The 27,876-nt window shown below is 47.1% G+C and overlaps 1 protein-coding gene across 9 annotated transcripts in view; it reads left to right on the plus strand.

Annotated features, from left to right (window-relative positions):
* The window catches only part of FRMPD1 (FERM and PDZ domain containing 1), a 140,404-nt gene extending 112,923 nt beyond the window's left edge, over positions 1 to 27,481 (plus strand). For 8 of the 9 annotated variants that reach the window (XM_021066183.1, XM_021066180.1, XM_005660252.3 and 5 more), the window contains 11 exons: positions 690 to 797; positions 7,320 to 7,415; positions 12,527 to 12,652; positions 13,766 to 13,885; positions 14,763 to 14,899; positions 16,003 to 16,129; positions 16,274 to 16,369; positions 19,021 to 19,203; positions 20,324 to 20,471; positions 23,178 to 23,984; positions 24,990 to 27,481. In XM_021066183.1, the coding sequence (XP_020921842.1) occupies positions 690 to 797; positions 7,320 to 7,415; positions 12,527 to 12,652; positions 13,766 to 13,885; positions 14,763 to 14,899; positions 16,003 to 16,129; positions 16,274 to 16,369; positions 19,021 to 19,203; positions 20,324 to 20,471; positions 23,178 to 23,984; positions 24,990 to 27,346 (4,305 nt within the window). In that variant the 3' untranslated portion in view covers positions 27,347 to 27,481. Of the gene's footprint in view, positions 1 to 689; positions 798 to 7,319; positions 7,416 to 12,526; positions 12,653 to 13,765; positions 13,886 to 14,738; positions 14,900 to 16,002; positions 16,130 to 16,273; positions 16,370 to 19,020; positions 19,204 to 20,323; positions 20,472 to 23,177; positions 23,985 to 24,989 lie in introns of those variants that run through there. The other variant, XM_021066203.1, reaches the window with a different exon arrangement.

Here is a 27,876-nt window from a genome sequence, read left to right on the forward strand (position 1 = left end):
AGAAGACTGAAGGCCAAAGATAGCTATGGGGAGTTGCCATCATGGCTCAGTGGTTAAGGAATCTGACTAGGAACCATGAGGTTGCGGGTTCGATCCCTGGCCTTGCTCAGTGGGTTAACGATCCGGCGTTGCCATGAGCTGAGGTGTAGGTTGCAGATGCAGCTTGGATCCTGAGTTGCTGTGGCTCTGGCGTGGGCCGGTGGCTACGGCTCTGATTCGACCCCTAGTGTGGGAACCCCCATATGCTGTGGGAGCAGCCCAGGAAATGGCAAAAAGACCAAAAAAAAAAAAAAAGAAGAAGAAGAAGATAGCTACATACACACACAGACACACAACTTGTTTTCTTCCGTAATAGTTTGTATTTGAAGTAGTTCTCACAAGTGTTAAATCGCAGGACTTGGGTTGGAATTCAAGTCTCCTTGCTTACACGCCAGGGTCACTTTGTCTTCATCATGCCATAGCCTTTGGCTATAGTATCAAATCTTCAGTTCTTCTCAGACATGTATGAACATTGAGTTGAGATCCCTAAATTTTAGGGAAAGAGATGTTTAATGGGATGCCGTACTTCTCTGTGAGTTTTGATGGAATTCTCAACAGCTATCAGTTTTTGCTTTTGTTTTTAAGAAATGAGATGTGCATGGCTTACATGAAAGGCCTGTTCTAAAGTGTGCCACGTTTCTGTTTTGCAGGGAGTCCCCAAGTCCTCCTTCCTGACGGAGGAGAAGAGAGCAAGGCTGAAGACCAACCCCGTGAAGGTACACTTTGCAGAGGAAGTGCTCATCAGTGGACAGAGCCAGGTGTGTCACTGCTCAGGGGATTGAAGTGAGTTTGGCATTGAAGTGAGTTCATGCAGCAGGTGAGCTGACTCCTGGCACATATCTCCGCAGCATGGAGAAGATGCAGAGGGAGGGCAGTGGGCTTGCTGGAGGCGCTGAGCCCCCACAGTAAGACACCTGCAAACCATGGGTAGAGATGCACTGAGTGTGGCTGTCTGTCATTCTCTGACTCCATTTTTCTGTCCTCAAAATTTCAACAGATTCCATTTGTTCATTTCTCATTCTGAATTTTCAGACTAAGTATTTCCTCTGAAGGTGATATATTGATAGTAGGGGTGGTAGTGGTAGGAGTTGCCTTTTTTTTTTTTTTTTTTTTAAAGAACCCGTCATCTATTGAGCTTTATTATGTGAATCTAAACATTTTGGGTACATACTCCTTAGTCATCACCATACCCTACAAGTGAGCTATTTTAGCAAAAGAGGAAGCAGAGGCTTAGAGAGGTTAAGAGCAATGACTTCTGAGATCGTATAGCTAGAAAATACAGGAGCACAGGTCTGTGTGATTTCGGTTCTTCTTTTTTCCACTAGGATATGCTGGTCTTATTGATAGTCCTTATTGATATGAGAATACTTCCAGTGTTGGTATGGTTTAACATGGGGCTTCAGAAGACAAGTTTGTAAAGGGAAAATGTTGGCTAGAGTTTGAGGGGGGGTTTTATGTGGACTATTGGATAAAAGACTCATAGATTCATAATTTAAGTATTTCCTTATTAGAGAAATGTAAATCAAAACCGCAATGAGGGAGTTCCCATTGTGGCTCAGCATATTAAGAGCCTGACTAGTATCTATGAGGATGCGGAATCCATCCCTGGCCTTGATCAGTGAGTTAAAGATCCGTCTTTGTGGGAGTTCCCGTTGTGGCGCAGTGGTTAGTGAATCCGACTAGGAACCATGAGGTTGCGGGTTCGATCCCTGCCCTTGCTCAGTGGGTTAACGATCCGGCGTTGCCGTGAGCTGTGGTGTGGGTTGCAGACGCGGCTCGGATCCTGCGTTGCTGTGGCTCTGGTGTAGGCCGGTGGCTACAGCTCCGATTAGACCCCTAGCCTGGGAACCTCCATATGCCGTGGGAGCAGCCCAAAGAAATAGCAAAAAGACAAAAAAAAAAAAAAGATCAGTCTTTGCCACAAGCTGTGGCATAGGTTGCAGATGCAGCTCAGATCTGGCATTGCCGTGGCTGTGGTGTAAACTCCAGCTGCAGCTCTGATTTGACTCCTAGTTTAGGAAATTCCATATGCAACAGGTGTGGTCCTAAAAAGAAAAAATGACTGTAATGAGATCCCACCTCACACCAGTCTGAATGGCCATCATTAATAAGTCTACAAATAACAAATGCCAGAGAGGATGTGGAGAAAAATGAGCCCTCCTATCTTGATTGTGGGAATGTAAATTGGTATAATCATAATGGAAAACAGTATGAATGCTCCCCAGAAAACTGAATATAGAACTACCATATGATCTAGCAATCCCACTCCTGGGCATAGATGCACAAAAGAACTACAATTCAAAAAGATACGTGCATCCCTATGTTCACTGTAGCACTATTCACAATAGCCAAGACATGGCAACAATCTAAATATCCATCAGCAGATGAACATGTTAAGAAGATGTGGTACAGGAGTTCCTCTCGTGGCTCAGTGATAATGAACCCGACTAGTATCCATGAGGATGTAAGTTTGATCCCTGGCCTTGCTCAGTGGGTTAATGATCTGGCATTGTGGTGAGCCATGGTGTAGGTAGCATGTGCAACTCAGATCCCATGGTGCTGTGGCTGTAGCATAGGCCAGCAGCTGCAGCTCCAATTCAACCCCTAGCCCAGCAACTTCCATATGCCGTGGGTGCAGCCCTTAAAAAAAAAAAAAAGGACAAAAAAAGATGTGATAAATATATATGTGATGGAATACTATTCAGCCATAAAAAAGAAAGAAATAATGCCACTTGCAGCAACATGGGTGCAACTAGAGATTCTCATACTAAGTGAAGTCAGAAAGAAAGACAAATACCTATGGTGTCACTTATATGTGGAATCTAAACTATGGCCAAATGAACCTATCTACAGAATAGAAACAGACTCACAGACATAGAGAACAGATTTGTGCTTGCCAAGGAGGAGGGAGAAGGGAGTGGGATGGACTGGGAGTTTGGAGTTAGTAGATGCAAACTATTACATTTAAAATAGAAAAATAATGAGATCCTACTGTATAACACAGGAAACTATACCCAATCTCTTGTGACAGAACATGATGGAAGATAATATGAGAAAAAGAGTGTGTGTGTATGTATGAGTGTGTGTATACACATATATATATGTATGTATGTATGACTGGATCACTTTGCTGTACAGCAGAAGTTGGTACATCATAAATCAACTATACTTTAATTAAAAAAAAGAATAGCTAGTAGCTATTGAAAGCATAAAAAATACATTTATGTGGTAACTTCTTTTGGTAACACATAGTTGAGAAAAATAAAACTGCTATTTAATCAAAAAAAGGATAAGTCAGGAGTTCCCGTTGTGGTGCAGCAGTTATCCGTGAAGAGGTGGGTTCGATCCCTGGCCTTGCTCAGTGGGTCAGGGATCCAGCATTGCTGTGAGCTGCAGTGTAGGTCGAAGACACTGCTCAGATCCCATGTTGCTGTTGCTGTGAAGTAGGCCAGCACCTGAAGCTCTGATTAGACCCCCTAGCCTGGGAACTTCCATATGCTGGAGGTGCAGCCCTAAAAAAAAAGAAAGAAAAAAAAAAGGGTAAGTACATCTCTAAATAAATAAATAAGTAAATATTTCCCCCCAATGGTCTATAACTATTTGCCTTCTGAATTTGAAACTTCTAAATTTTGAAGCTTTTGAGTCACAGCTTGTCCCTATCTAGTCTTCTTGTCATGGAGATTAGTGAATGGGGAGTCATGGCCATTTTAACATAGGATCCAGGTGATCAGGTTCACATCTGGAAAGCCCTTATTTTCTTCTTATCTTGCTGCTTGACAGATCCCACCTTCAGTTACCCCGAGAGTAAAAGGTGGATTTGTTCAGGAAGGGGCTAGTGGGAGACCTGGTCAGAAAAGGCCCAAGATCCTATCAGTCTGCAGTATTTGAGTCTCTCTATGTCTATCTTTGTGGAAGTGGATTAAACCTCTTTAGCAGATTAAATTTTGATACAGTGTGTGTTTTTCAGAATAGTTAACAGTATGGAGTTTCTATGGCGGCTCTGCGGTAATGAGTCCAACTAGGATCCTTGAGGACGCCAGTTCAATCCCTGGCCTCACTCAGCAGGTTAAGGATCCAGTATTGCCATGAGCTGTGGTGTAGATCACAGAGGCAGCTCGGATCTGACCTTGCTGTGGCTGTGGCACAGGCTAGCAGCTACAGCTCCAATTTGACCCTAGCCTGGGAACTTCCATATCCTGCAGGTGCAGTCCCCCCCACCCCACCCCCACCCCTGGCCAAAGAAAAGATGAGAAGTAGGGGCTAGAACCAACTAACAGAACAAGTAGAGTGTAAGTGTAAGAGTTCTGTAGATGTGAACCAGATCCCTTGGGAGACTTGCAGGTCAGGGCACCAGGTCCCTGTATCAGGCACATAGGGCAGAGATAGCCAATCCAGTGGAAGTTCATCATTGTGACCTACCTATTCATCCTCTCAAGTGTTTAAAAGATGGTAAAATCAGTGGCTAAACTTGCTCCCTTGAAACATACTAAGGCCCTAAAAGAATCTGAAAGAGGAAACCAACATTTGGGGTTTTGGTTTTTTTTGAGGAATAGTCGATCTACATTGTAAGTTTCAGATATACAGCATAGTGATTCACAATTTTTAAAGATTGTATTCTCCTTTGATAGTTATAAAATACTTACATTCCCTGTGCTGTACAATATATCCTTCTAGCTTATTTATTATATACATTGTAGTTTGTATGTCTTAATCCCCTACCTTGTCCCACCTCCCTCCCCAGGGTAACCAAGTTTATTCTCTATATTTATGAGCCTTTTTTTGGTTATATTCACTAGTTTGTTTTATTTCTTAGATTCTGCATATAAGTGATATCATACAGTAGTATCTTTATCTGACCACAGGAAACCAACACTTCAAATATGCTTAATTTGGTTAGCCATTAAAGAAATGCAAAGGAAAATATTAAGAAGGGCTACTTTGGGAGTTTCCTGGTGGTCTAGTGGTTATAACTTGGCATTTTCACCACTCTAGCCCAGGTTTAAGCCCTGGTTTGGGAACTGAGATCCCACATTAAGCCACTGCTCACTGCAGCCAAAACAAAAACAAAAAACAAAACAAAAACAAAAAAACCCAAAAAAGTGCCACTTCGTACTTGGTAAATGAGCACAAATAAAGAAAAAGTATAACCCCTGATGCTGAGAAAGTAGCTATAGTCATGTACTAATTGGTGGCTTTGTAAATTGATTTACTCTTTCGGGGGTTAAAAAAAAAACAAAACTTAATGAATGCCATAAAAGTGGCCTAAGGATCACATTCTTTTTTTTAATTACTCAGTGAATTTTATTACATTTACAGTCATACAATGATCATCACAACCAAATTTTATAGCATTTCTATCCCAAATCCTCAGTACATCCCCCCACCCCACAACCTGTCTCATTTGGAAACCATAAGTTTGTAAAAGTCTGTCAGTCAGTGAATCTGTTCTGCAAAGAATTTCATTGTGTCCAAGGATCACGTTCTTATTAATTTAGGCCATAAAATAATTTAAATGCAAAAATATCCATGTATTTAAAAATATCTGTACTACTGATATATAAATTGCAGAAAAAATTGAAAAAATAGTAAATATCTAGGGCAGAGAGATGTTTAAATAAATTCTAGTATATCAGCTCAACAGACTATTTATAAGTCCATTAAATTTATAAACATTAAACCACATGAAAAAGTGCATATATGTTGAGTAAAAAATCATACAAAATTGAGCATGTTCTATTACTGCAGCTCTCTAAAAATAGTTTACAAGTGTAGATAAAAACTGAAAGAAGCACTACAGAAAAAGTAAATGTGTTAGTTATGTGGTGTTATTATGGATGGGTTTTTTGGTTGTTTTTTTTTTTTTTTTTTTTTTTTTATAAATCACCAATAATAAAGTACCAAGGAAAACATTTCACACTTGGGAAATCTAAAGATTAAGATTTCTAAATACCTGAAACCAGAGAAGTGAGATAGATGACAGCAGAGTGAGCAGTTTGAAATCCTTCATCCCTGATTGAGTGTGAAATGGCACTGAGATATGAACATAACCCTTTATCTTCCATAAAAGTACCGTGGCCTTTAAAAAAAAAGTTAAGAGAGAGTTATGAATGTGAGTCTTGCTTAAAAGATACAAGGGCCCTTATATTTAGAAGATACAAATATCTCACCTGAAAAAAAAAGCTGTCAGGTTTTTGAAAAAAGATGATAAGCTATTAACCCAGATGGCCTTTGTACCCAAACTCTTTGCAAAGATTAGATCTGGGGGCAGTTCCAACTCAAATACTTGGGACCCTAGAACCTCTTGAAGGTTCTGGAAGACACCAGCCCCAAGGATCCTCTGCATCTGCAGCTAAACATCTGGAGGGCACTTTTTATGAGAGCTGGCCCTGGGGGCATTCTCCAGACCCAAAGGGAATTATTCCCCTGCTCTGCTCCACTTCAGGAATTCTGGCTGGCCTGGAGTCACCAAACAGAGCAGCCATATGTCCTCTTCCCTAAAAGCCCTCTAAGAGTGGCAGAGTCACTTAGGAGATCCCATAAATCCAGGGTGATGGTTGGAATGAGTGGCGGCCGAGAGCAGCCCTCTGCCCTTTGGTGATGCTTTACCATAGGTAGTGCAGCGGTAAAATGTAAGGGGGCCCTCAGGGGGCTTCCTGCCTGCTATTCCACCCAATTCCACAAGGCAGAGCCCAAGAATCTCAGAAAGGGATTTCCCATCGTGGCTCAGTGGAAACGTTGTATAGGTCACAGACACAACTTGGATCCTGCATTGCTGTAGCTATGTCATAGGCCTGCAGCTGCAGCTATGATTCCACTCCTAGCCTGGGAACTTCAATATGCCGTGGGTACAGCCCTAAAAGAAAGGGCGGGGGGCGGGGGGCAGCAGGTGCATTTGGGACAGTATGCATGCTTGTCATCTGACTTGCCAAACTGTATTCCATAAGGGTGGCAGCTAGCGGGGAGGTGTCAGCTGATGGTCATGTGATATCACACAGGCTCGTGCGGTGCTATCTGTGTGCTCATGGCAGAGCTCACTCTTCACCTCACCCCTCCTGTCTAACTGTCCTCGTGGAACATCCCTGGAACAGAGCATGCCTGTATCTGTGTGGCATGAGCCTCATCCATTGGAGAAATCTCCAAATGTCAAGAATCAACCTACAACTGAGTGAGAGGTTGGGGAAAATCCTGCTCTCCACACCAGACAAGGCCAGAGAAGCTGAGGATCTGTCACACTCAGGGACAGACAGGAACAGTTTCATTGCTACTCTTATGTTTTCCAGGGTAATTCTCTGCTGTGTATGCCCAACGTGCTCAAGTTGTACTTGGAGAATGGACAGACCAAAGCTTTCAAGTTTGAGGCCCACACGACTGTGAAGGTATTCCGAGTAAACTTGAATCTCTTTCCCAGTGAGAATTTGCTGACTCCCAGGACCACCCCACCCGGCCTCTTTCCAGGCAGCTGCCTTGGAGATCTCATAACCACCATGGTCTGAGCACCTGCAATAAGCCAAGCACTGGGTTATCTCGTTTAGTTGCACGAACACCCAGCAAGCTGGTATTTTAACCACCATCTTGGAGTTCCCGTCGTGGCGCAGTGGTTAATGAATCCAACTAGGAACCATGAGGTTGCGGGTTCGATCCCTGGCCTTGCTCAGTGGGTTGAGGATCCGGTGTTGCCGTGAGCTGTGGTGTAGGTTGCAGACGCGGCTCGGATCCCGTGTTGCTGTGGCTCTGGCGTAGGCCGGTGGCTACAGCTCCAATTAGACTCCTAGCCTGGGAATCTCCATATGCTGCAGAAGCAGCCCTAGAAAAGGCAAAAAGACAAAACAAAAAACAAAAAAAAAAACACCATCTTGCAGGGGAAGAAATGAGGGCTTCAAGAGATGAAGTACCCAATACAACTCAAAAGCCTTTGTCCTTAACCATGGGGCTTCTCTGCCTCTTGCATGGGACTCTATTGCGACTCAGGAGACTAGGGTTGCTCAAAACCCAGACAAGGTGTCTGGACAGGTCCAGGCCCCTGCACGTTCTGTTCTGGATAGAAGTCAGTTCAGCTCATATTTAACACCTTGCCCCAGAGGAGATGCCCTGAGGTAGGTGGGACAGAGGAGGTAGAAAGTGGCCTCTGTCTCCCAGGAGCTAGGAGCTTGCAGGCAGGTTGTGGGAAGGTGACATCCAAGGGGCTTCCAGTCGTCCAGGGCAGGAGGAAGTAAGGGCTGTGAAGGGAGAGACAAGGGGAAGAGCACCATCGGTTCCGCCCCGTCAGGACCGGAGAGAAGGCTTTGGAGAGAAGCTGGACCTGAGCTGAGCTTTGAAGGGCGGCAAAGAATTGAACCAGCACTGGTGGAGACAGCGCTCTTGAGGGGTTAGAGGATGCACATCAATCTGAGGGAGTCCCGTGAACGAAGGCAAAGAACCAGGAGGGGGGGTGTTGGCCCCAAACAGTAAACCATCCCATAGACTGGAGCACAGGCCATTTCTGGGGGAGGAGTGGGAGGCTGGGGATGGCCTGGAATAGCAGGCAACAGAGTTAAGATTTTATCCCTCATTAAGGATCCAGCACTGCTGTCAGCTTTGTGTAAGTCATGGACACGGCTCGGATCCCACGTGGCTATCGCTGTGGCTGTGGCTGTGGCCAGCAGTTGTAGCTCCAATTAGACCCCTAGCCTGGGAACCTCTATGTGCCATGAGCACGGCCCTAAAAAGACAAAAAGACCAAAAAAAAAATTTTTATCCCTAGGCAATAAGGGATGGCATTACAGTCCCCCCCCCCCGGTATTTTTATTTATTTATTTACTTTTATTTTTTTATTTTTTGTCTTTTTGCCTTTTCTAGGGCCGCTTCCCACAGCATATGGAGGTTCCCAGCCTAGGGGATTCAAGGTGGACAGGAAGGGGACAGGCAGGTACCAGACAGTAGCCAAGACACACACACACACACACATACACACACACACACTCACACACATGAACATGCATTTGTATACACATGCAATGCATGCACGCACACATGTGCACACAGCTAGTGCTCCCTAGATTCCTTTGGCAATTCTTAGGGCTGCCCCAAATGCCCTATTCCGTTCTTTCCTCCTCAGAGGGGAAGCTGGAAAAAACCTGTCTGAACCTGGGAAGCTCAAGTCCAAAGGAGCAAAGGGAGGGCAGGACAGATTTGTTTAGCGTTCACTGCATGTCTGACCCTCTCCCGGGCACTTCCTCAGGTGCTGTCTCACTTAATGCCCCCAGTAACCTTGTAAATGACAAGGGTTAACTCACTTTTCAGATAAGAACACAGGCCTAAGAGATCCAAAACTCGTCAAGGTCAACTAGTTCATAACTGGCTTCCAGCTTGGTTTGCTATTTCTAAACCCTCCACTGAAGCTGACCCCACTGCCATTCTGCATAAAAGTTTTGCAAACGCAGTAGACAAGGTTTCTACTTCTGTCCTCTTGGAGCAAAGTACATTGGAATGAAGGGGACAATTTATTTAAAAAGAGTCCTCCTTTGGTGGCCAAAAAAAACTTAGAAATGATTTACAATAAAAGCACACACCACAGGGGAATTAAAGCCAAGATTACAGATGGGGATAGGAAATAAATAAGGACTTAGCTGGTATAATACTGATGAATCTAACTAATCTGTGGTAACCAATTTTTTTTTAAAAAAACCAAACCTTTAACTCTTTATGACAGAGCAAAAGAGGAGGATATAAAGAAACACTGTACTAAAAATGTACTATACTCTACTGTTTAAAGGTATACTGGAGTTCCTATTGACTCGGTTAGCGAAACCGACTAGCATCCATGAGGATGCAGGTTCGATCCCTGGCCTCACTCAGTGGGTTAGGGATCTGGAGTTGCCATGAGCTGTGGAGTAGGTCGCAGACGTGTCTCAGATCCCAAGTTGCTGTGGCTCTGGTGTAGGCTGGCGGCTACAGTTCCGATTGGACCCCTATCCTGGGATCCTCCGTATGCCATGGGTGTGACCCTAAAAAAGACAAAAACACCCCCAAAAAGTATGCTATACTATTTAAAAGTATACCATATTATACTTTTTTACCCAATACTGTGGGTAAAAAGGGAAACACCACTGTGACTTCGTCAGTGACTTCTCTTCCCTATTCTCTTATCAAGAGAAGCAAAATCCCCCTTCTCAAAATCAAGGAAAATAGGATGTCATTTGACCCAGTGAACATTTAGCGATAGACACTCTTTGTGTGCCGGCAAAGCTGTTGATGATACAGAGATAAATTACCCAGGGTCACTCCCTTAGGGAGCACAAAGTCTTGGCTGAGGCTGGGGTGAGGAGAGGAGACCTGGGGATAACATAGTGGGAAACTGTGGGTGGTACAGTGTGGTCAGAATCAGGAAAATGGGACATGGAAACAGGGTGGCGTGGGCTCCAGGCAGCGAGCACTTCCAGCTGGGTGGCAAGGAAAGGCCTCTGGTATGTGGTGGCCCAGGGGGCTGACTTGGCAAGGTGGACAGGACAGGGAGAGGCATGGTGTGTGAAGACGGCTTCCCAGGCATGAGGAGTGACACCAATAAAAACCCAGTGATGGGCACGTTTGGCAATTGTATGGGGCTCGCAAGCAGAGTGCACTGTAAGAAGCAGCAGAAGGTAAAGAGGGAGAACTGGGTTGGAACCTACTACTTGAGAGCCTTGAATAGTAAGCTGAAGGGTTTGGGCTAGGGGACCATGGGAGCCACAGAATATTCTTGAGCAAGGGAGGGCATAAGCAATATGAGGCTTAGACAAGTTCTTCCAGATTGGGGTCAGCCCACTTTTTCTGCAAAGAGCCAGATAATAAATATCCCAGGATGTGCAGGCCATGAAGCTTACTCACCTTTGCCCTTATAGCAAATGGGCTCAGCTGTGTTCCCATATAACTTGAATTATGAAAACAAGCAGAGCGTTCCTGTCATGGCATAGTAGTTAACAAATCCAACTAGGAACCATGAGGTTGCGGGTTCGATCCCTGGCCTCCACTCAGTGGGTTAAGGATCTGGCGTTGCTGTGAGCTGTGGTGTAGATCGCAGACGTGGCTCGGATCCCAAGTAGCTGTCGCTGTGGGTCTGGCATAGGCCGGTGGTGACAGTTCTGACTCGACCGCTAGCCTGGGAACCTCCATATGCATGGGAGCGGCCCAAAAAATGGCAAAAAACAAAAAAAAAAAGAAAGACAAAAAAAAAAAAAAAAAAAAAGAAAAGAAAAGAAATGTCAGCAGCTAGCATGTATCGAACACTTGTCACCTGCCAGGTGCTGTTCTAACTGCCATGTATGGGAGAATTAATTTAATGCACACACCAACCCCTGAGAGAGGTATGAGTATTATGACCATTTTAGAGCTAAAAACACTGAGGCGTAGAGAGAGTAAGCACTTTATCCAGGGACACACAGCTAGTGAGTGGTCGTCTAGGTCTAGCACCCATTCACTTTACTGTACTGTCTCTTACTAAAGAACATAGCTATCACTGAAGAAAATCATATTAAATAGTGATGAAATAAATCAACAGGCCTGGGACAGAAAATAACAGGGACAATCACATTTAGATACAGAGAAGGTCCTTCTGAAGAGAAAGAACAGCCTGGTAAAGAGTGTGGGAAAAGTGTGCCAAGCAGAGGGAACAGCACGTGCGAATGAGCACATGGCAGCAAAGATCTTGTGATGACAAAGGGCCCCTGTAGTGAACGAGGAGAATGTGGCATGGCAGCTCTGATGGCACAGTATTAATTGTCATCTCACCCCATTGACCCCTCTAAATGGGCATCATTATCCTCCCTTTTGCAGGAGGAAACTGAGGTTCAGAAGCATCAGGTTGAGGAGTTTCTGTTGTGGCTCAGTGGTTAACGAATCCGACTAGGGACCATGAGGCTGCGGGTTTGATCCCTGGCCTTGCTCAGTGGGTTAAGGATCTGGCGTTGCTGTGAGCTGTGGTGCAGGTTGCAGATGCGGCTCGGATCCCACATTGCTGTGGCTGTAGTGTAGGCTGGCAGCTACAGCTCCAATTGAACCCCTAGCCTGGGAACCTCCACATACCACGGGTGCAGCCCTAGAAAAGGCAAAAAGACAAAAAGACAAAAACAAAAAAACAAAAAAAAAAACACAAAAAACCAGAAGCATCAGGTTGATTTCCCACAGTTGCCTAAAGGATGGGCAGTGGGATTCTGTCTGGTAAGAAGTCCACAGAGAGGGTGAACTCAGAGTCCTTAGAGAGAGGTGTAAGGCTCCAAGGAATGGCTTTAGGCTTCCAAGCAAAGCAAGAGAGGGTGGCTTATGGGTGACACTGGAGCCCTGAGGAGAGGAGCAGTGGGTGTAGGACCATGAGGGGTGATGAGAAATCCCACATGGGGCCTGTCAAGATTCAGCTGCCTGGTTGGCAGTAGATAGGCCAGCTGCACCGAGGCACAGAGGGAAGCCCTCCCTGCCTGTGTCTGCACTTGAGGGCCAGGCTGCTCCTCAGGTGACCCTGACACCTCTGTGCCTGCAGGACATCATCCTCACCGTGAAGGAGAAGCTGTCGATCCGAAGTACAGAGTACTTTGCGCTGGCCCTGGAGGAGCAATACAACATCTCACGGCTGCACCTGCTGCACGAGGAGGAGCTCATCCAGCAGGTACCACCTGCCCCTGCCCCCGGTGAGGAGATCTGGGCTGGGCAAGCTGCACACTTCAGCCAGAGCCTTTGGGCACGGGGCTCAGGCATCTGCAGGTCTGATGCACTTTCTCATGTCCAAAAGGACATAGATCTGGCTCACCCTGGGTTTTGTATGAGGTAGGCAGGCTCCCGTTTTGCAGACAAGGAGACAGAGGCCTAGAGAGGTAAGGTAACTTACTCAAGGTAGCACAGCCAGCAGAGCCCCATCTTTTGCTTCCAGCTCTCATGATCTTCCCCGGAACCTGCTGCCTTTGAGACATCAGGGAAACACATCTGTTGCTGTGTCTAACCCCTTTTTGTGAGGCTTGCCCCCTGTGCTCGCCCCTGATGTCAGGACAGTCCCTCTGTACCACTCAATCTTTCAGCCCTTCAGCCGATTTGTTGTACTAGATTTTTAAAACCAAACACAGGTCAGTTCCATAAATCCTTGTTGAGTGTGTTGCAATTACAAGATGAATAGGATTTCAATAGTTGGAAAAGGAAAGGGGACTTTTAGAGAAGAGAAGGAGCATGAGCCAGAGACATGAGCTCATGGGGGCTCCCTGAGTGTTCTTCATTATGATGAATTCCCAACCCGGGTCACTTACTTTCTAATACTGTTGCTCACAAACCTTTTTTTTTTTTTCCCCTGATCACTTCTATTCCATTAGCATTGGAAAAAATCAAACTAAATTGCCAATATAATTGAAGTGAAAAAGAATAAGGTACAGAACACACACACGCACATATAATGTATAATATACTGTTACTGGTGCAAAAAGAAAAGATATACATTTATAGGAGCATATATACACATAGACTGTCTCTGGAAGAGTATGTAAGAAACCAGATGCAGAGGTTTCTTCTGGAAAGCACAACAGGTGGATGATGGGATCAGTGGGAAGCTTTGCCATTTTGAGCCTTTTACATTTTATCGCCATGGGAAAGTCAAATTAGTGGCAAAGGTCTGTGCAGTCTTGGGAAGCACTAAAAGGGAAATCTCTGGGGACTGTCCTTCATTGTCTTTTTTTTAAAGTTGTTTCGTGGAATAGCAAAGGCGGAAGATGAACCATAGCTCTCTCACCCATCGCAGGTGGTAGAAAGGGAGGAGTCACATGACTACCGCTGCCTCTTCAGGGTGTGTTTTGTTCCCAAGGACCCCCTGGACCTCCTGAAAGAAGACCCTGTGGCCTTCGAATACCTCTATCTGCAGGTGACCTGGTCTGCTCTTCCTAAAATAACAGTGGTTGTTCTCAAAGATGACACATTGGGTTATTTTGAACATGAGCTCAAGGCAATTAAGCAACTCCCTGGTAGGGATTATCTTTATCTGAGAGAGAATGGGCCCGATTATCCCTCAAAATTCCTTTTTATGTCACTGAGTGGCTATGTTAGGAGATTTGCAATCTATTAATGAAATTAAGGCTTAGTCTTCAATGTAGATGATACGTTTTCTAATACCATTTAGCAGCTTTCGAGTTACAGTTTTTACTGCTAACAGGGACATTGATGCTTCAAAGCTTTATTTCAGAAATGAAATAAAGGTCACATAATTTGCCTGGGTCACCCGTTTGGTGGTGGAGCCAAAAATGGGTTCCTTGACATCCTGGCCTGGTGCTCCCCCTGCTGTACCTTCTTAGGTGAGGTTTAGTATATCATTTTTATTTTGATGAAAAAAATCATCAGGGAGGCATCCCCATTTTTACAGATGAGATCATTTGAACTAGTTGGATTGACTTGCCCAAAGTCTCACAAAACTGGTGGCAGCAGATAATAACAATAACAACCACAGTAGCAGGACTTTATAGGTGCCTAACGCCATGTCCAGTACCTGCTTTCAAAGGTATTATCTATTTTAAACCTCACAGAAACCACAGAAGGTTGGTTGACTTGACCATCCTTGTTTAGCAAGGGGACTTACGGATGCTCAGAGAGTCTTAGTAAAGTAACCAAGGTCACACACCCAAGAATTGACAGAGCCAGGTCTCAAAGCTGAGCTCCTGGCCCTGCTGCCTTTGTCCTGAGAGAACTACTAGGAACACAATCTGTCTGTTCTTGTTTCCCAGTTCCTCTGATCTCATGTCTTCTAGAGCTGCAGCGATGTGCTCCAGGAGCGCTTTGCCGTGGAAATGAAATGCAGCTCTGCACTCCGGCTTGCGGCCCTACACATCCAGGAGCGGATCTACGCCTGTGCCCAGCCACAGAAGATCTCTTTGAAGTACATAGAGTGAGTGGCAGGGGACTCCTGTGTCCCATCAGCAGCTGCTCAGTTGCATCTATTACATGGCTGGCCCTGGGCCTGATTCCACAGAAAGCTGATACTCGCCCACCTACCCATCTTTCGGCTGTCTTCGCATTCATTTCCCTCTCCATCCTCTCCCACCCAGCCTGGTTTCCCTAGATGTCAGGACCTGGCTGCTCCCTCTGGAGCCGAAGCCACCTCCAGATGGAATGACACAGGATCCCTTTGTAAATTCCCAGTTCCTGTGGGAGGATAGCTTGGGAAATCAGTTGATGACTTCCACATAAAGCTTCTGAGGGCGGGAATGCCTTGGAGACTCATGCGGTGTGAACCAAACTGTGTTGCATTACATTCCTAGTAGGCAGTGTCAAGTCCTGGGTTCCTGACACCTCCTGATTCTTAGCTTAAATGTTCACTTTGCTCTGCATGGTGTCACCCAGATCTGTTAACCTCCTCACCAGATCTCAGCTCCATCTTGCCCAAGCATCAAAATCAGATGGGGACTTAACATTTTAAAAAAAGAAAACAAATCCTTGGCCTTATCCCTGAGATGCTAGGTCAGATCTCTAGGGACTAGGACCTGAGAATCTGTATTTCTAGTTTGGTGAGGGATTTTGAGGCCGTTAGGTTGGCATTGTTTTGAAGCTTGGCCTCGGGGATTCACAGGTGCTGTGTTGCCCTGGGAGCACGTGCTATACATGTGTGATGAGGAGTGAGCTTCTAGAATGATCCTGGCATTTAATTTCTGAATGGCTGGTTTTTATGGAGAGAGTATGTGTGTGTGTGTGTATAGATAGATGATAGATAGATAGATAGATAGATAGATAGATAGATAGATAGATAGATAGATAGATTTTACACATTCTTCATATATATATTTACATACACTCCACAAAACCATATATATGTGTGTGTGTGTGTGTTTTATATATATGTAGGGTTATGTACATATATCTTCTGCTGAGAAAAAGGCTTGTAATTGCAACATTCTTAGAACACTAAGTACTGAATCAAATGTAATTAGGTTCTTCACTAGAGTCAAGTACACTGTAAAAATAAGCCTTCTTATCTCCAATGTCTCATGGCAGGAAGGACTGGGGAATAGAGAACTTTATATCTCCCACTTTACTACGAAACATGAAAGGAAAAGACATCAAGAAAGCCATTAGCTTCCACATGAAGAGGAACCAGAATTTGCTGGAACCCAGACAGAAGGTAAGATAGCCATGGTCCCTACTGACCACACAGCTGTCTGCTGTGAAACCTCAGGGGAGGAAATTTTCAACATTGCCTGCATTTTAGCTCTGACTTCAACAGTCTTTTTCATTTTCTTTTTTTTTTTTTTCTTCTTTATTTAAGCAACTTATCTCTGCTGCCCAGCTACGGTTAAATTATCTACAGATCCTTGGGGAACTCAAGACGTATGGTGGGAAAATCTTTAATGCCACTTTAATGGTATGTATTTTTAAATTTTTTAATTTATTTTTTATTACTCAAATGAATTTATAACATCTGTAGTTGTATAATGATCATCACAATCCAATTAATGGTATGTATTAAAGAACCGTGAGGTCCTATCCTTATAAGGGCTGCTGGAAGTCCTCTGCAGATCAATGTACATTTTAGCCTAAAATTCCTTAGGATCATGTCACAGACTAGAATTTGTTTGGGAAACTAAGTATTTATTATGCCCTTGAGAAGTATCTATCATGCCATTGCTTGGCACCAGCCCTCTGATGGGGGAGGCAGAGCTGAATGAGGGATGATTCCCACTCTCAAATGATGGAACAAGGCACCCGACAAGGCAGAGCAAAGCCATGAGAGACACAGGGCCATTCCTGGGGGTGTGACACCGCTGCCAGCTTCAAGTTGAATAGGAAGAAGGGATTGAGGAAAGGCAAGAGGGTTGGATTTGGCCCGATTTCAGTACAGAGGAGAGGCATCCTAAGGGTAGGTACTGTAAGCAGTTTATCCTGGAGCTTTGGGTGTATGAGGATGAAGAGGGACAAAGGGAACTCAGGAAGGAAAGAGAAGAATCTTAGACTGACTGCCAGGCTGGAGCCCTGCTTGGTCAGATGAAGGGGAGATGTGAGGGGTGGACCTGAGAAGGGAAAAGAGAAGCAGAAGAGCTCTCAGCTCTGTTCCCCATTCCTCCTCTGGGATGGCCTTTTGGAGCCTAGGCCTAGAGCTATGTGCTGTGCTGTCAGTGATGGGGTGGGGTGGGTTGGGGGCATGGCTTAAGGGAACTCCTCCCCACTCATTCCCAGAACTCTCCAGCACAAACCAGGCAATTTACCAAAAAGAGGGTTTTGTTTTGTTTTGTTTTGTTTTCCCACTGTACAGCAAGGGGATCAAGTTATCCTTACATGTATACATTACAATTACATTTTTTTTCCCCACCCTTTGTTCTGTTGCAACATGAGTATCTATAAAAAGAGGGTTTTTTTTAAAAAAAATAATAACAGGAGTTCCCGTTGTGGCTCTAAGAACCATGAGGTTGCTGGTTTGATCCCTGGCCTTGCTCAGTGGGTTAAGGATCTGGCATTGCCGTGAGCTGTGGTGTAGGTCGCAGACGAGGCTTGGATCCCGCAATTGCTGTGGCTCTGGTATAGGCCAGTGGTGACAGCTCCAATTAGACCCCTAGCCTGGGAACCTCCATATGCCACAGGTGTGGCCCTAGAAAAGGCAAAAAGACAAAAAGAGTAATAATAATAATAATAATAATAATAATAATAACAAAACTCCTTTCCATGGATTTGATGTGCCTCTCAGTCATTTACAGTATGGGTCAATTTAATCAGACTGCTGACCTAACCATGTAGGTGGAAAAAAAGAATCAATTGTTTTGGCCACCCCCAAGGCATGCAGACCTTCCCAGGCAGGGGAACCTTTGCCACAGCAGTGACCAGAACCACGGCAGTGGCGACACCAAGTCCTTAACCTGCTGAGCCATCAGGGAACTCCAAAAATCAATGTTTTGAGCAAAACAAAGAGCATCAGATATAGGAAGGGAAAAATAAACTGAGTCTTTGTACAATTAAACAACTAAGTGGTGGAAAAGAGACCAGAGTACACAAAGGAAAACTTGGAAGTGCAAGAAAAACTTCCCACTTTTTCCAGGTTAATCCTGCCTTCTGCCAACTGCCATGTTCCCATCTCCAGTCTCTCTTTTCCTTTCCTAACTAAGGAAAGAACTGGTAACGGGAGAGGAAACTAACCACCCTGAACTGGCTTGGGTGCTTGCTGGGCCCTGGGAATTACAAATTTAGATACATGCAGACTCTGTTGTCAGGGACCTTACCATGGAATATGAGACTTGGATACAAATAATTACAGTAAGAAGTCCTAGCTCAGTGCCGTCAGAGAAGTACAGAGAATGTGGTGTGGAAACGACAGAGGAAAAGGAATATTTATTCTGGTTTGAGGAACAGATATGTTCTGTAGACAGTAGATTTTGATGGAAGCTTTTTTTTTTTTTTTTTTTTTTTTTGTCTTTTTGTCTTTTCTAGGGCCCCTTCCCGTGGCATATGGAGGTTCCCAGGCTAGGGGTCTAATTGGAGCTGTAGCCGCCAGCCTACACCACAGCCACAGCAATGCAGGATCTGAGCCACCTCTGCGACCTACACTACAGCTCATGGCAACACCTGATCCTTAACCCACCAAGCGAGGCCAGGGATCTAACCCACATCCTCGCAGATGCTAGTCGGGTTTGCTAACCACTGAGCCATGATGAGAACTCCTCGATGGAAGCTTTTAAAGGGTCAGGGTTTCCATAAGTGATGATGGCTGGCAAGAGGATTCTGAGAGCACAGCCTGGCTATAGGCACATAGCTGTGAAAGTACAGCATTGTATTCATGGAATAGGTAAAAGTCTTGTGGTTTGATTCTCAATTGTGGGGCACATTATGGGAGATAAATTTATACTTAATTTATCTGTAGCTGGGGCCCTGATGAGGCTGTCACTTAACTTTGGAGTCTCGGGGAGTGGTGGTGAGGACTTGAAGAAAGAATCAAGGGGTTTGCAGAGAGAGGTCTCATGTCTTACACGTATCATGTATTTTCACTAACTTGTGAATGGAAACTAACTCCCTTCCATCCTTCCGCAGTTGCAGGATAGAGAATCCTACATTGCCCTTCTAGTTGGAGCCAAGTATGGCATTAGCCAAATTATCAATAGCAAACTCAACATCATGTCCACGCTGGCAGAGTTTGCAAATATCAGCCGTGTAGAACTGACAGAAGAATCTGAGAAAGTGAGCATGGTCAAAGTCTATCTTCAGGACGTCAAGGTAACAAGAGGGAAGAGATTTTGCATTCCACTTCTGGAATTTGGGGCTAAATTATTCAAGGGTAGTTTATATGAGTTCAGATATTAATAAAGTCCAATGTCCAACATTTGCTTAAGAGGTTGAATTGCCCAGACTGTCCCATCAAAGGAAAAGTGATGAACAGGGTGCCTTTTCCTGGGCAGGTCTAAAACGTTTTTTATGTGAACTGGACCACGTACTTTCCCGATGGGTTCGAAACCTATAGATGGGACCAGTGGCGGGGGGTGGGGGGGTTATCACATGCACAGAACCAGAATGGCTGCCCAAGATTTTGAGTGGCAGCGATTAAAATAAGTAAATGGTCCTGCTGTAGAGCACAGGGAACTATATCCAGTCACTTGTGATGGAACATGATGGAGAATAATGTGAGAAAAAGAATGTATGTATATATGTGTGACTGGGTCACGTTGCTGTACAGTAGAAATTGACCGAACACTATAAATCAACTATAATAGAAAAAATAAAAATCATTAAAATTTTTTTAAAAATAAGTAAATGATGGAGTTCCCGTCGTGGCGCAGTGGTTAACGAATCCGACTAGGAACCATGAGGTTGCGGGTTCGGTCCCTGCCCTTGCTCAGTGGGTTAAGGATCCGGCGTTGCCGTGAGCTGTGGTGTAGGTTGCAGACACGGCTCGGATCCCGAGTTGCTGTGGCTCTGGCGTAGGCCGGTGGCTACAGCTCCGATTCAACCCCTAGCCTGGGAAACTCCATATGCTGCGGGAGCGGCCCAAGAAATAGCAACAACAAAAAAGACAAAAAATAAATAAATAAAATAAAATAAAAATAAGTAAATGATGTGGGGTACTTCCTGAAGTTGGCGATGGAGGGACAGGAGACCTTGTGGCAATTCCTTGCGAGGAAGCCACTGTGCCTGTGTGAGTGTGTGTCCATGTGGTTGTGGTTGTGTACGTGTGTGTATATGCACATCCAAGTCTCGTAGGTGAGAAAATGGGACACCAGGGGCCTGCCTGTGGACCATGGCTGGATTTATTTGGGGCTCTCTCATTAGCCCCACGTGGCCTTATTGCTGGTCTTCCCTTAGCCCTTTGGAAGCATAAGAGCTCTCTTTGCCTTCGAAGGTTCTGACCTTGCTGCTGGAATCCAACAGTGCAAAGGACCTAGCCTGCCTGATTGCCGGCTACTACAGGCTGTTTGTCGACCCAGTTACCTCCATTTTCCTCTGGCCGGGACACAAACAACAGGTGCACCGGGTTTCTGCTGAAGAAGGTGAGGCACTGAGGCTTTCCACCATAAGAACAGGCCCATTTCACTGCCTTGTAGGTCAGGGCAGCTTACACGGAGGAGAGGCATCGAGTGGCGCTGAGATTTCCACTCAGGTAGTTGAGCGCTCTTTCTCGATTTTATTTCCTGGTAAACAGTTGATCATTCCAAAATCCTACATAGAGGAGATCCTGTTGTGGCTCAGCTGAAACGAATCCGACTAGGAACCATGAGGCTGCAGGTTCGATCCCTGGGCTTGTTCAGTGAGTTAAGGATCCGGTGTTGCCGTGAGCTGTGGTGTAGGTCGCAGACACAGCTCGGATCTGGCGTGGCTATGGCCGTGGTGTAGGCCGGCAGCTACAGCTCCAATTTGACCCCTAACCTGGGAACTTCCATATGCTGTGGGTGAGCCCTAAAAAGACAAAAAAAAAAAAAAAAAAAAAAAAAAAAATCCTAGATAGAGAAGCTTTCTTTGGACCTGAGAGTCCCCTAAGGCCAAGGAATGCTATTGAAGATGTCTGATGCCCTGTGCTCTTCCCTAAAATCATCCCTAAGATCCACTGTGTTTTATCTTTCTTTGCCAATAAAATGAGATTTCACTCATTTGTTCAGAAGGTACAGATGACGTAGTTCTCACCTCACGCCTACGCACTCTTTTGCAGCCTCTTGAATTGTAATGAAAATTCTTAACCTTACATGTTTAGAAGAAGGGGGTACATGTGGATTGAAGGGGCTCAACATCACATGATGTAAGGAATGACGTGATGGAGGCCAGATAAGGTGAACATTTTCCCAGGCCACCTCCCAGTTTCTGCCAGGCTTTTGCTTCAGCGCTATTGATGCAGCATTTTCCCAGTGGTTTGCTAATAAATGTTTAACAGCTGTCTCTGCAGGGAGACACCAAAACAAAGCAGAACCCCAGTTTGAAGCCATCGCCTAGTTCTCTGGCATTCGCATACCTTGCTAATTTCAAGCTACTGATGTGCCTGAAGGAGTGATGTGTCACTGAAGGTGGAGAATGGGGGGTGGCCAGGAGCATGCTGTTATTTAGCATTTCCTCCGTGTGGATAAAATAAGTCACATGTCATCTCACCTTGTGAGATGACCATGAATTAAAGTAAAACAGGAATCGATGAGTCATGTGTACTTGTTACCTCTGTGTTTAACACCGTCTATGTAAAACAGATGGTACCTCTGAGCCTGATCTGGGAGACAGCAGCCAGGAGAGCGGTGCTGTTGTGGAGGTCTCATGGCAGTGCTGCTTCGGCCAGAGCAGGCGGCAGTGGTCACAGGAGGCCTCCAGGGCAGGAGGTATTTGAAAGAGGTCATGAAATGCATGGTGGAGTTAACCAGGCCATGAAGGGAGGAGAGATCTTTTGAAGCAGAGGGGACAGCAGGGAGGCATGACACCAAGGGTGAGGTCGTGATCTGTGAGATACTCTCTGTAGTGGCTGGAGCACAGGAGAGCTGAAGCAGGTGACCTGTCTGAGGGGAAGGGGTCAGGGCCTTCCTGTGAGAGGGTGACCTGTCTGCTGAGAGGGTCAGGGCCATCGTGTGAGAGGGTGACCAGGCTGCCAGGGGGTCAGAGCCTTCCTGTGAGAGGGTAACCAGGCTGCTGGTAAAAAGTATGGGCCATCCTGTAACAGGGGTGACCAGGCTGCTGAGGAAGTCAGCACCTTCCTGTGAGAAGGAAGGAGAGCTTAAGCTCTTCCCTGTAGGCAAGGGAAACCATCAGAAGGTTTAAATAGAGTGTCATGTGACCAGAGAGAAATTTAGAAAGATCACAGCTGGAGTTTTTATGGTACATGAGAAATTAGAGACCTGGCTTAATGCCCACCCACAACCCTCGCACCATGAACCCTTCCCAAGTACCAGCAGTGGATGACTTTTCACTTTCCTAAAAGCTCTGCAGCACCAGTAGGTCCCTAGGCCACCCTTCAGAATGGTGCTAGCCTAGCAGCCTCAGATACCCCCATGAAGTTGCTAAAAATACAGATTTTTGGAGTTCCCATCATGGCTCAGTGGAAACGAATCTGACTAGCATCCATGAGGACGCAGGTTCGATACCTGGCCTTGCTCAGTGGGTTAAGGATCCGGTGTAGCCATGAGCTGTGGTGTAGGTCAAAGATGCAGCTTGGATTTGACATTGCTGTGACTTTGGCATAGCCTAGTGGCTACAGCTCCAATTCAACCACTAACCTAGGAACCTCCATATGCCATGGGTGCAGCCCTAAAAAGAACAACAACAAAAAATACAGATTCTTGGACCCCACTCCCTAGGTAATAGACTCAGTACACCAGAGCTAAGTCCAAGTTTATATGTTTATATTTTAAATATGATTCCCTATCTGATTTTGATGCCCAGTCAGGACAGAGCTGAGATTTTTAGGAAGGACTTAGAAAACCAACTAAATACCCAGATGTTTCTATGAACAGACAGATCTCCTTGGAGATGGAGGTAATTTCATCTCCTTTAGGTGGTTCAGATAGATGTGGCAAAAGAGACTTGACATGGTGGGGAGAACATGGAATTCACAGTTCCGTGGATCCTGTGTCATTCAGTGGAGCATGATCTGGGCCTGTCAACCTTCTGGACCTCATTTCTCCCATCTGGAAAATGGAAGGGCAGGCAGAGTGGGCGCAGAAGGACACCAAAGCATCTGCCAGTCCCTGGATGCTGTTTTGTAACCCCTGGAGTCTCATGTGTTGCAGGCTATGAATCCAGGGCATGCAGCGACTCTGAGGAGTCCTCCGAAGTGGACTGCGAGCTGGAGCCTCTCTCTGACAGACGCCTGCTGAAGGTGGGCCCCTGCGGACCACTTGCAGAAGCGGAGCAGCCTCCGCAGGACAACTCCATGCCTGAGGTGGCCAGGAAAGGCCCAGGCACCTGCGGGGCCAGCAGCACGACGGACAGTGCGGAGTCCGAGGCATCCGACTCAGCCAACACTGAGAGCCGAGGCTGCAGGACCAGTGGCTCGAGTGAGTCCATGGATGCCCTGGAAGAGGATGACCTGGATGCCTGCTCCTCCAGCAAGTCTGCTTTCTTCCCCCTGGGCTCGCCAGGCTTCCCGGCGAGTCTTGATTCCGACAGCCAAGAGGAGAGAAGCAGGATTGAGACCAATGGCTTCCTGTGTCTCCTAGACCTGGCCCAGAGAGCCAACCCTCAGAGCCACAAGACAGAGTTGGCCGAGAGTCCTGCTCCTGAGACCTTCAGCTGGGGACCGGAACTGAGCGTGGTCGGGTTGGACCCCAGGCTGTACGAGGGCAGCCGGATTGACTACTACAGCCTGTGTGCCAGTGTCTCCCCGGCCAGCCACCAGAGTGACCGCTCGGACAGCACAGCTCCCCGGCGGGGTGGGGGCCTGCCACCCTGGGGCCAGCAGGGCAGGACTGAGGCCCAGCCCAGCTCCATGCTGCAAGCCTTGGCCCCGCGCCTGCCGCTGGCCTTGGAGGATGGCAGTTCAGATGAGGAATACTATGATGCAGCTGACAAGCTCACACCCCCCGACACCCTCTCAGGTGAGCCCTCTCCAGCAGGTCTGCGGATTCGGCAGGCAGCTCCCCGGTCCCCACCGGGGACAGAGACCAAACTTGAGGGCAAAACACATGAGTAAAGCACAATCCTTGTCCTCTTTTGAGGGGGAATCACCTGGGCTCAGTGGACCAAATTAGAGGCATCCTGACTTCACGTCCGGGCAGCTGGGGAGGTCCAAAAATTGTGGGCAAGCAGAGATGGGTGGCATTCATTCAGCAGTGGAAACCAGGGAAGGCTTCCTAGAAGAGGCGGCAAATGGGCCAGGCCTTGTGAGATGGACCGAATGTACATAGAAAGAAAAGGGTTTGACAGGAGTGCCCAGCAGAGGGAGGCAGCGCTATCATTACGGACCCTGAGGCTACACTACATGAGGCCTTGAAGCAAGAAGAACCTAACTGGGCCATTAGTGGCCCTTCAGGGACTCGGATGTCATAGTTCCTTCAGGTTCCTCATTCCTTCCTCCAGAGTGTGAGGTGTCTTCCCAGGCAGAATGGCTTCCTAGGTTGACCTGAGATCCTTGCAGGACGTTTATAGACACACACACACAGAGATAGATTCACATTACATGCTGAAGAAAAAAAATTGGGGGGTTCACGTCTTGGCTCAGTGGTTAACGAATCCGACTAGGAACCATGAGGTTGCTGTTCAATCCCTGGCCTTGCTCAGTGGATTAAGGATCCGGCGTTGCCGTGAGCTGTGGTGTAGGCCAATGGCTACAGCTCTGATTCGACCCCTAGCCTGGGACCCTCCATATGCCGTGGGAGTGGCCCCAGAAAAGGCAAAAAGACAAAAACAAAAAACAAAAACTACCACAATGATCACCCCCATTTTTCAGATGAGGGAATTGAGGGACACAAGATTTAACATGCCCAAGGTTACACAGTCCAGCCAGGATTTGAACGCAGGCCATCCTGAATGCTGAGCCCAAGATCTCTCAGTCTCTTTGTTTTTCTGCTTTTCATGTACTTTTGTCCTTCCTTGATTCTCAGGGCTCAGAGCCGCTTCTGCTGCAGAAACCTGTGCCACAAGCTCACAGAATAAGGGCAGCACCTGCAGCCCTGACGACAGCCTGAATCCTGGGCCACATGCAAGAGAGCCACGAAGGGGAGGGGTGAAGAAATATGCCAAGACCCTGAGGAAAAGAAGGTCTTTCCTACAGACAGACTACACCTGTCAAGTCTCATTTCCCCTGGTGCCGTCCACCTCCCTGGAGAGTGTGGATGACCTGTGCTACTACGACCGGGAGCCCTACCTGGCCCATGGTGCACCCTCCCCAACAGTGTCCTCTCTGCAGGACGTGCAGGGTGAGCCTGGCCTCCTGGAGACCAAAGCCCTCGGGCTGCTGGCTCCCTTGAGGGAGACCAAGAGCAAAAACCCAGCCTCCCGAGCCATGGAGATGGAGCCTGAGACCATGGAAACCAAGTCGGTCATTGACTCTCGAGTGTCTTCTATTTCTGCCATTCGCCTCCGGATTGACCCCAACCATAAAGAGAATTCTGGGATGGCCCCTCTGACCACCGCCATTGCCTGTTCCCTAGCAAACACTCCTCCCCATTCCAATCCAGGCTCATCTGGCCCAGATACAGCTCAGGTAGGGCCTCCCCCCACCTTCTGTCCATTTCAAGACTTGGATGGCTGTGCCCCTAGAGAGCTCACCATGGAGCTTGGGGACAGCACCTCCTCCTTCCTCTCCAGTGCAGACTTGAACCCAGACAGGGTCTGCCTGACCATGAGCCCAGAGTCTGTCTGTCAAGGAGACACACCGGAGCCTGGAGGAGTCCACCTGGAAACAGGATTGGGATCTCTGTTTACAAATCATGTGCAAGAAACTGCCCCCCAGGATACACAGCCTCTGTTGCCTCCTCGAGACGGGTCTGGAATTGGCGAATGTGGAATAGACTCAGGAGAAAAGGAAAAACAACAAGGACCACTATCTTTGGAAGATGATAGAGAAGTTACAAACAAAAATGGCACCAACTCATTTCATGATGAGTCTGGGGAGGATTCAGGTGACCCCAAGGGTGACATGTTGAATGCCGTTCCACAAACTATTGGTGTCAGTGCTCCGGCTGGTGGCCTAATAGCCTCGCTCCCCTTGGAGACTTCTCTAACAGGGGCTGAGCAGACCCCACCACATTGCCCCTCAGGTCCCCAAGGACAAAGCAGAGAAACACCAGGCCAAGCCTGCCAGGCCCAAGAACCACAACTATTGGCCAAGCTGGATTTAGATCCAGATTTCTTGCTTAGGGACCAGACCGTTTCATCAGCCTTCCCTCCGGAGGAGCTCAAGGCAGAGCCACTTAGCCAAGTGATAGGAGAAGATACTGTCCCTAGGGACACTCCTCAGCATGTCTGTTTGAATCCAGGGCCTTCTCTGCCCGAGCCACTACTCTCTCCCCAAGAGGAGCCCCACTTAGAAGGCTCAAACCATTGTTCATTGCCAGAATGCAAGGACAAAAGCCCTAGTGTCTGCCTTCCTGCTGAGAAGTCTTTCCTGTGCTTTGCCCCAGAAAGCCATCCTAAAGTTTCTGCCAGTCTCAGAATGGCTACATCTTTGGGATTTGCCGGCATGAATGAGACAGAGGCCCCCAGGATTGGGATGGAGCAGTGCAGCTGCCAGTTTCCCTATGCCACGTGCTTCCGTGGCCTGCAGCCAGAGACGGAGGAGGAAGACAGGGACATGCAAGCATCCCCGCCAGCCCCCCTCACCTCTCCACCCTCTGCAGGAAGCTGGCTGGCCCTGCCCTGGAGGCCTGCCCAGGCCCACAGCTGCAGCGCCGAGCCTCTCTCCAGGAACAGCCACATCTGGCCAGAGTACTGTTCCAGGGCTCTGAGACAGCTGAAGGCGGCCCCTGCCAGCACCCCTGATGGCTTCATCCAACTCATGGAGAGCTTGCTGGAATTACAGGACATTTTAGAAGCTTCCTGGGGAAATGGGAATAAACACCCGCCTGAGAAGTGCACCTGGCACTTTTCTGAAAGCCGGAGCCGCCTCTGCATGGGCTCCCAAAAGCTCCTGTCGAGCTGTCAGCACGTGATCAGAGTGGACCAGTCCCCCGAGGAGATGCAGGGTGCTGTGCGTGACACCTTCCAGCACCTGGTCCAGCTGGCCGGCCTGTGCTTCCAGTTTACAGACTGCAGCCGCTGCTCCACCCGACACCAGGAGGCAGCCGGGAACCTGAGGGATGTGGTGTACACCTACCACCAGTTTGTGGAGGCTGCAAAGCTGACCTGCGAGAAAGGCTACCATGACCTGAGTGTGAAACTCTTGGCCCGTCAGTGCACAGCCCTCACGGCCGCTGTGTTCTGTTTGACCCAGAAGTTCCGGGCCTCCACTGCCCTGTGAGCACGCCTGTTGCCCAGGACCCCTGCCATGCCCTGGATACTTCGCTGAGAAGCCCCTGCCATGCCCCCACCTACCCCTCTCAAATGTTTACTATTAAGAGTATTCAAATAAACTGCTGCTTAATCTTTGCCTGAATCATTACAGAGTGATGATAAGTTTGGGTTAACAGCATTCCTTCATATTCATTCAACCAACATTCACTGGATCCCTCCTCTGGGCCAGGCCATGGGCTAGGGCTTATACAGAAAGATGAGCAAGACAAGTCCCTGTCGGTGGCCAGGATGCTCACAACCTCTCTGAGCAGATGCAGTAAGGTGTGTACCCTGGGAAGAGCATACCCTGAGAGTGTGGCTGCAGGAGGAAGTCACAAACTGTCCCAAGAAGGCAGGGATAAGGAAGGTGAAATCTCTGAACAACAGTCCTGAATTCTCCTATCACACTGATTTGGTGGCAGCCTCTGCAAAGGGGAGTGAATACATGTGATATTTGATGGATTCCACCATCACGAATTTTGGTTGGCAACACCTGCA

The sequence above is a fragment of the Sus scrofa genome, chromosome 1 (genome assembly GCF_000003025.6).
Source record: "Sus scrofa isolate TJ Tabasco breed Duroc chromosome 1, Sscrofa11.1, whole genome shotgun sequence".
In the NCBI taxonomy this organism is placed as follows: domain Eukaryota; kingdom Metazoa; phylum Chordata; class Mammalia; order Artiodactyla; family Suidae; genus Sus; species Sus scrofa.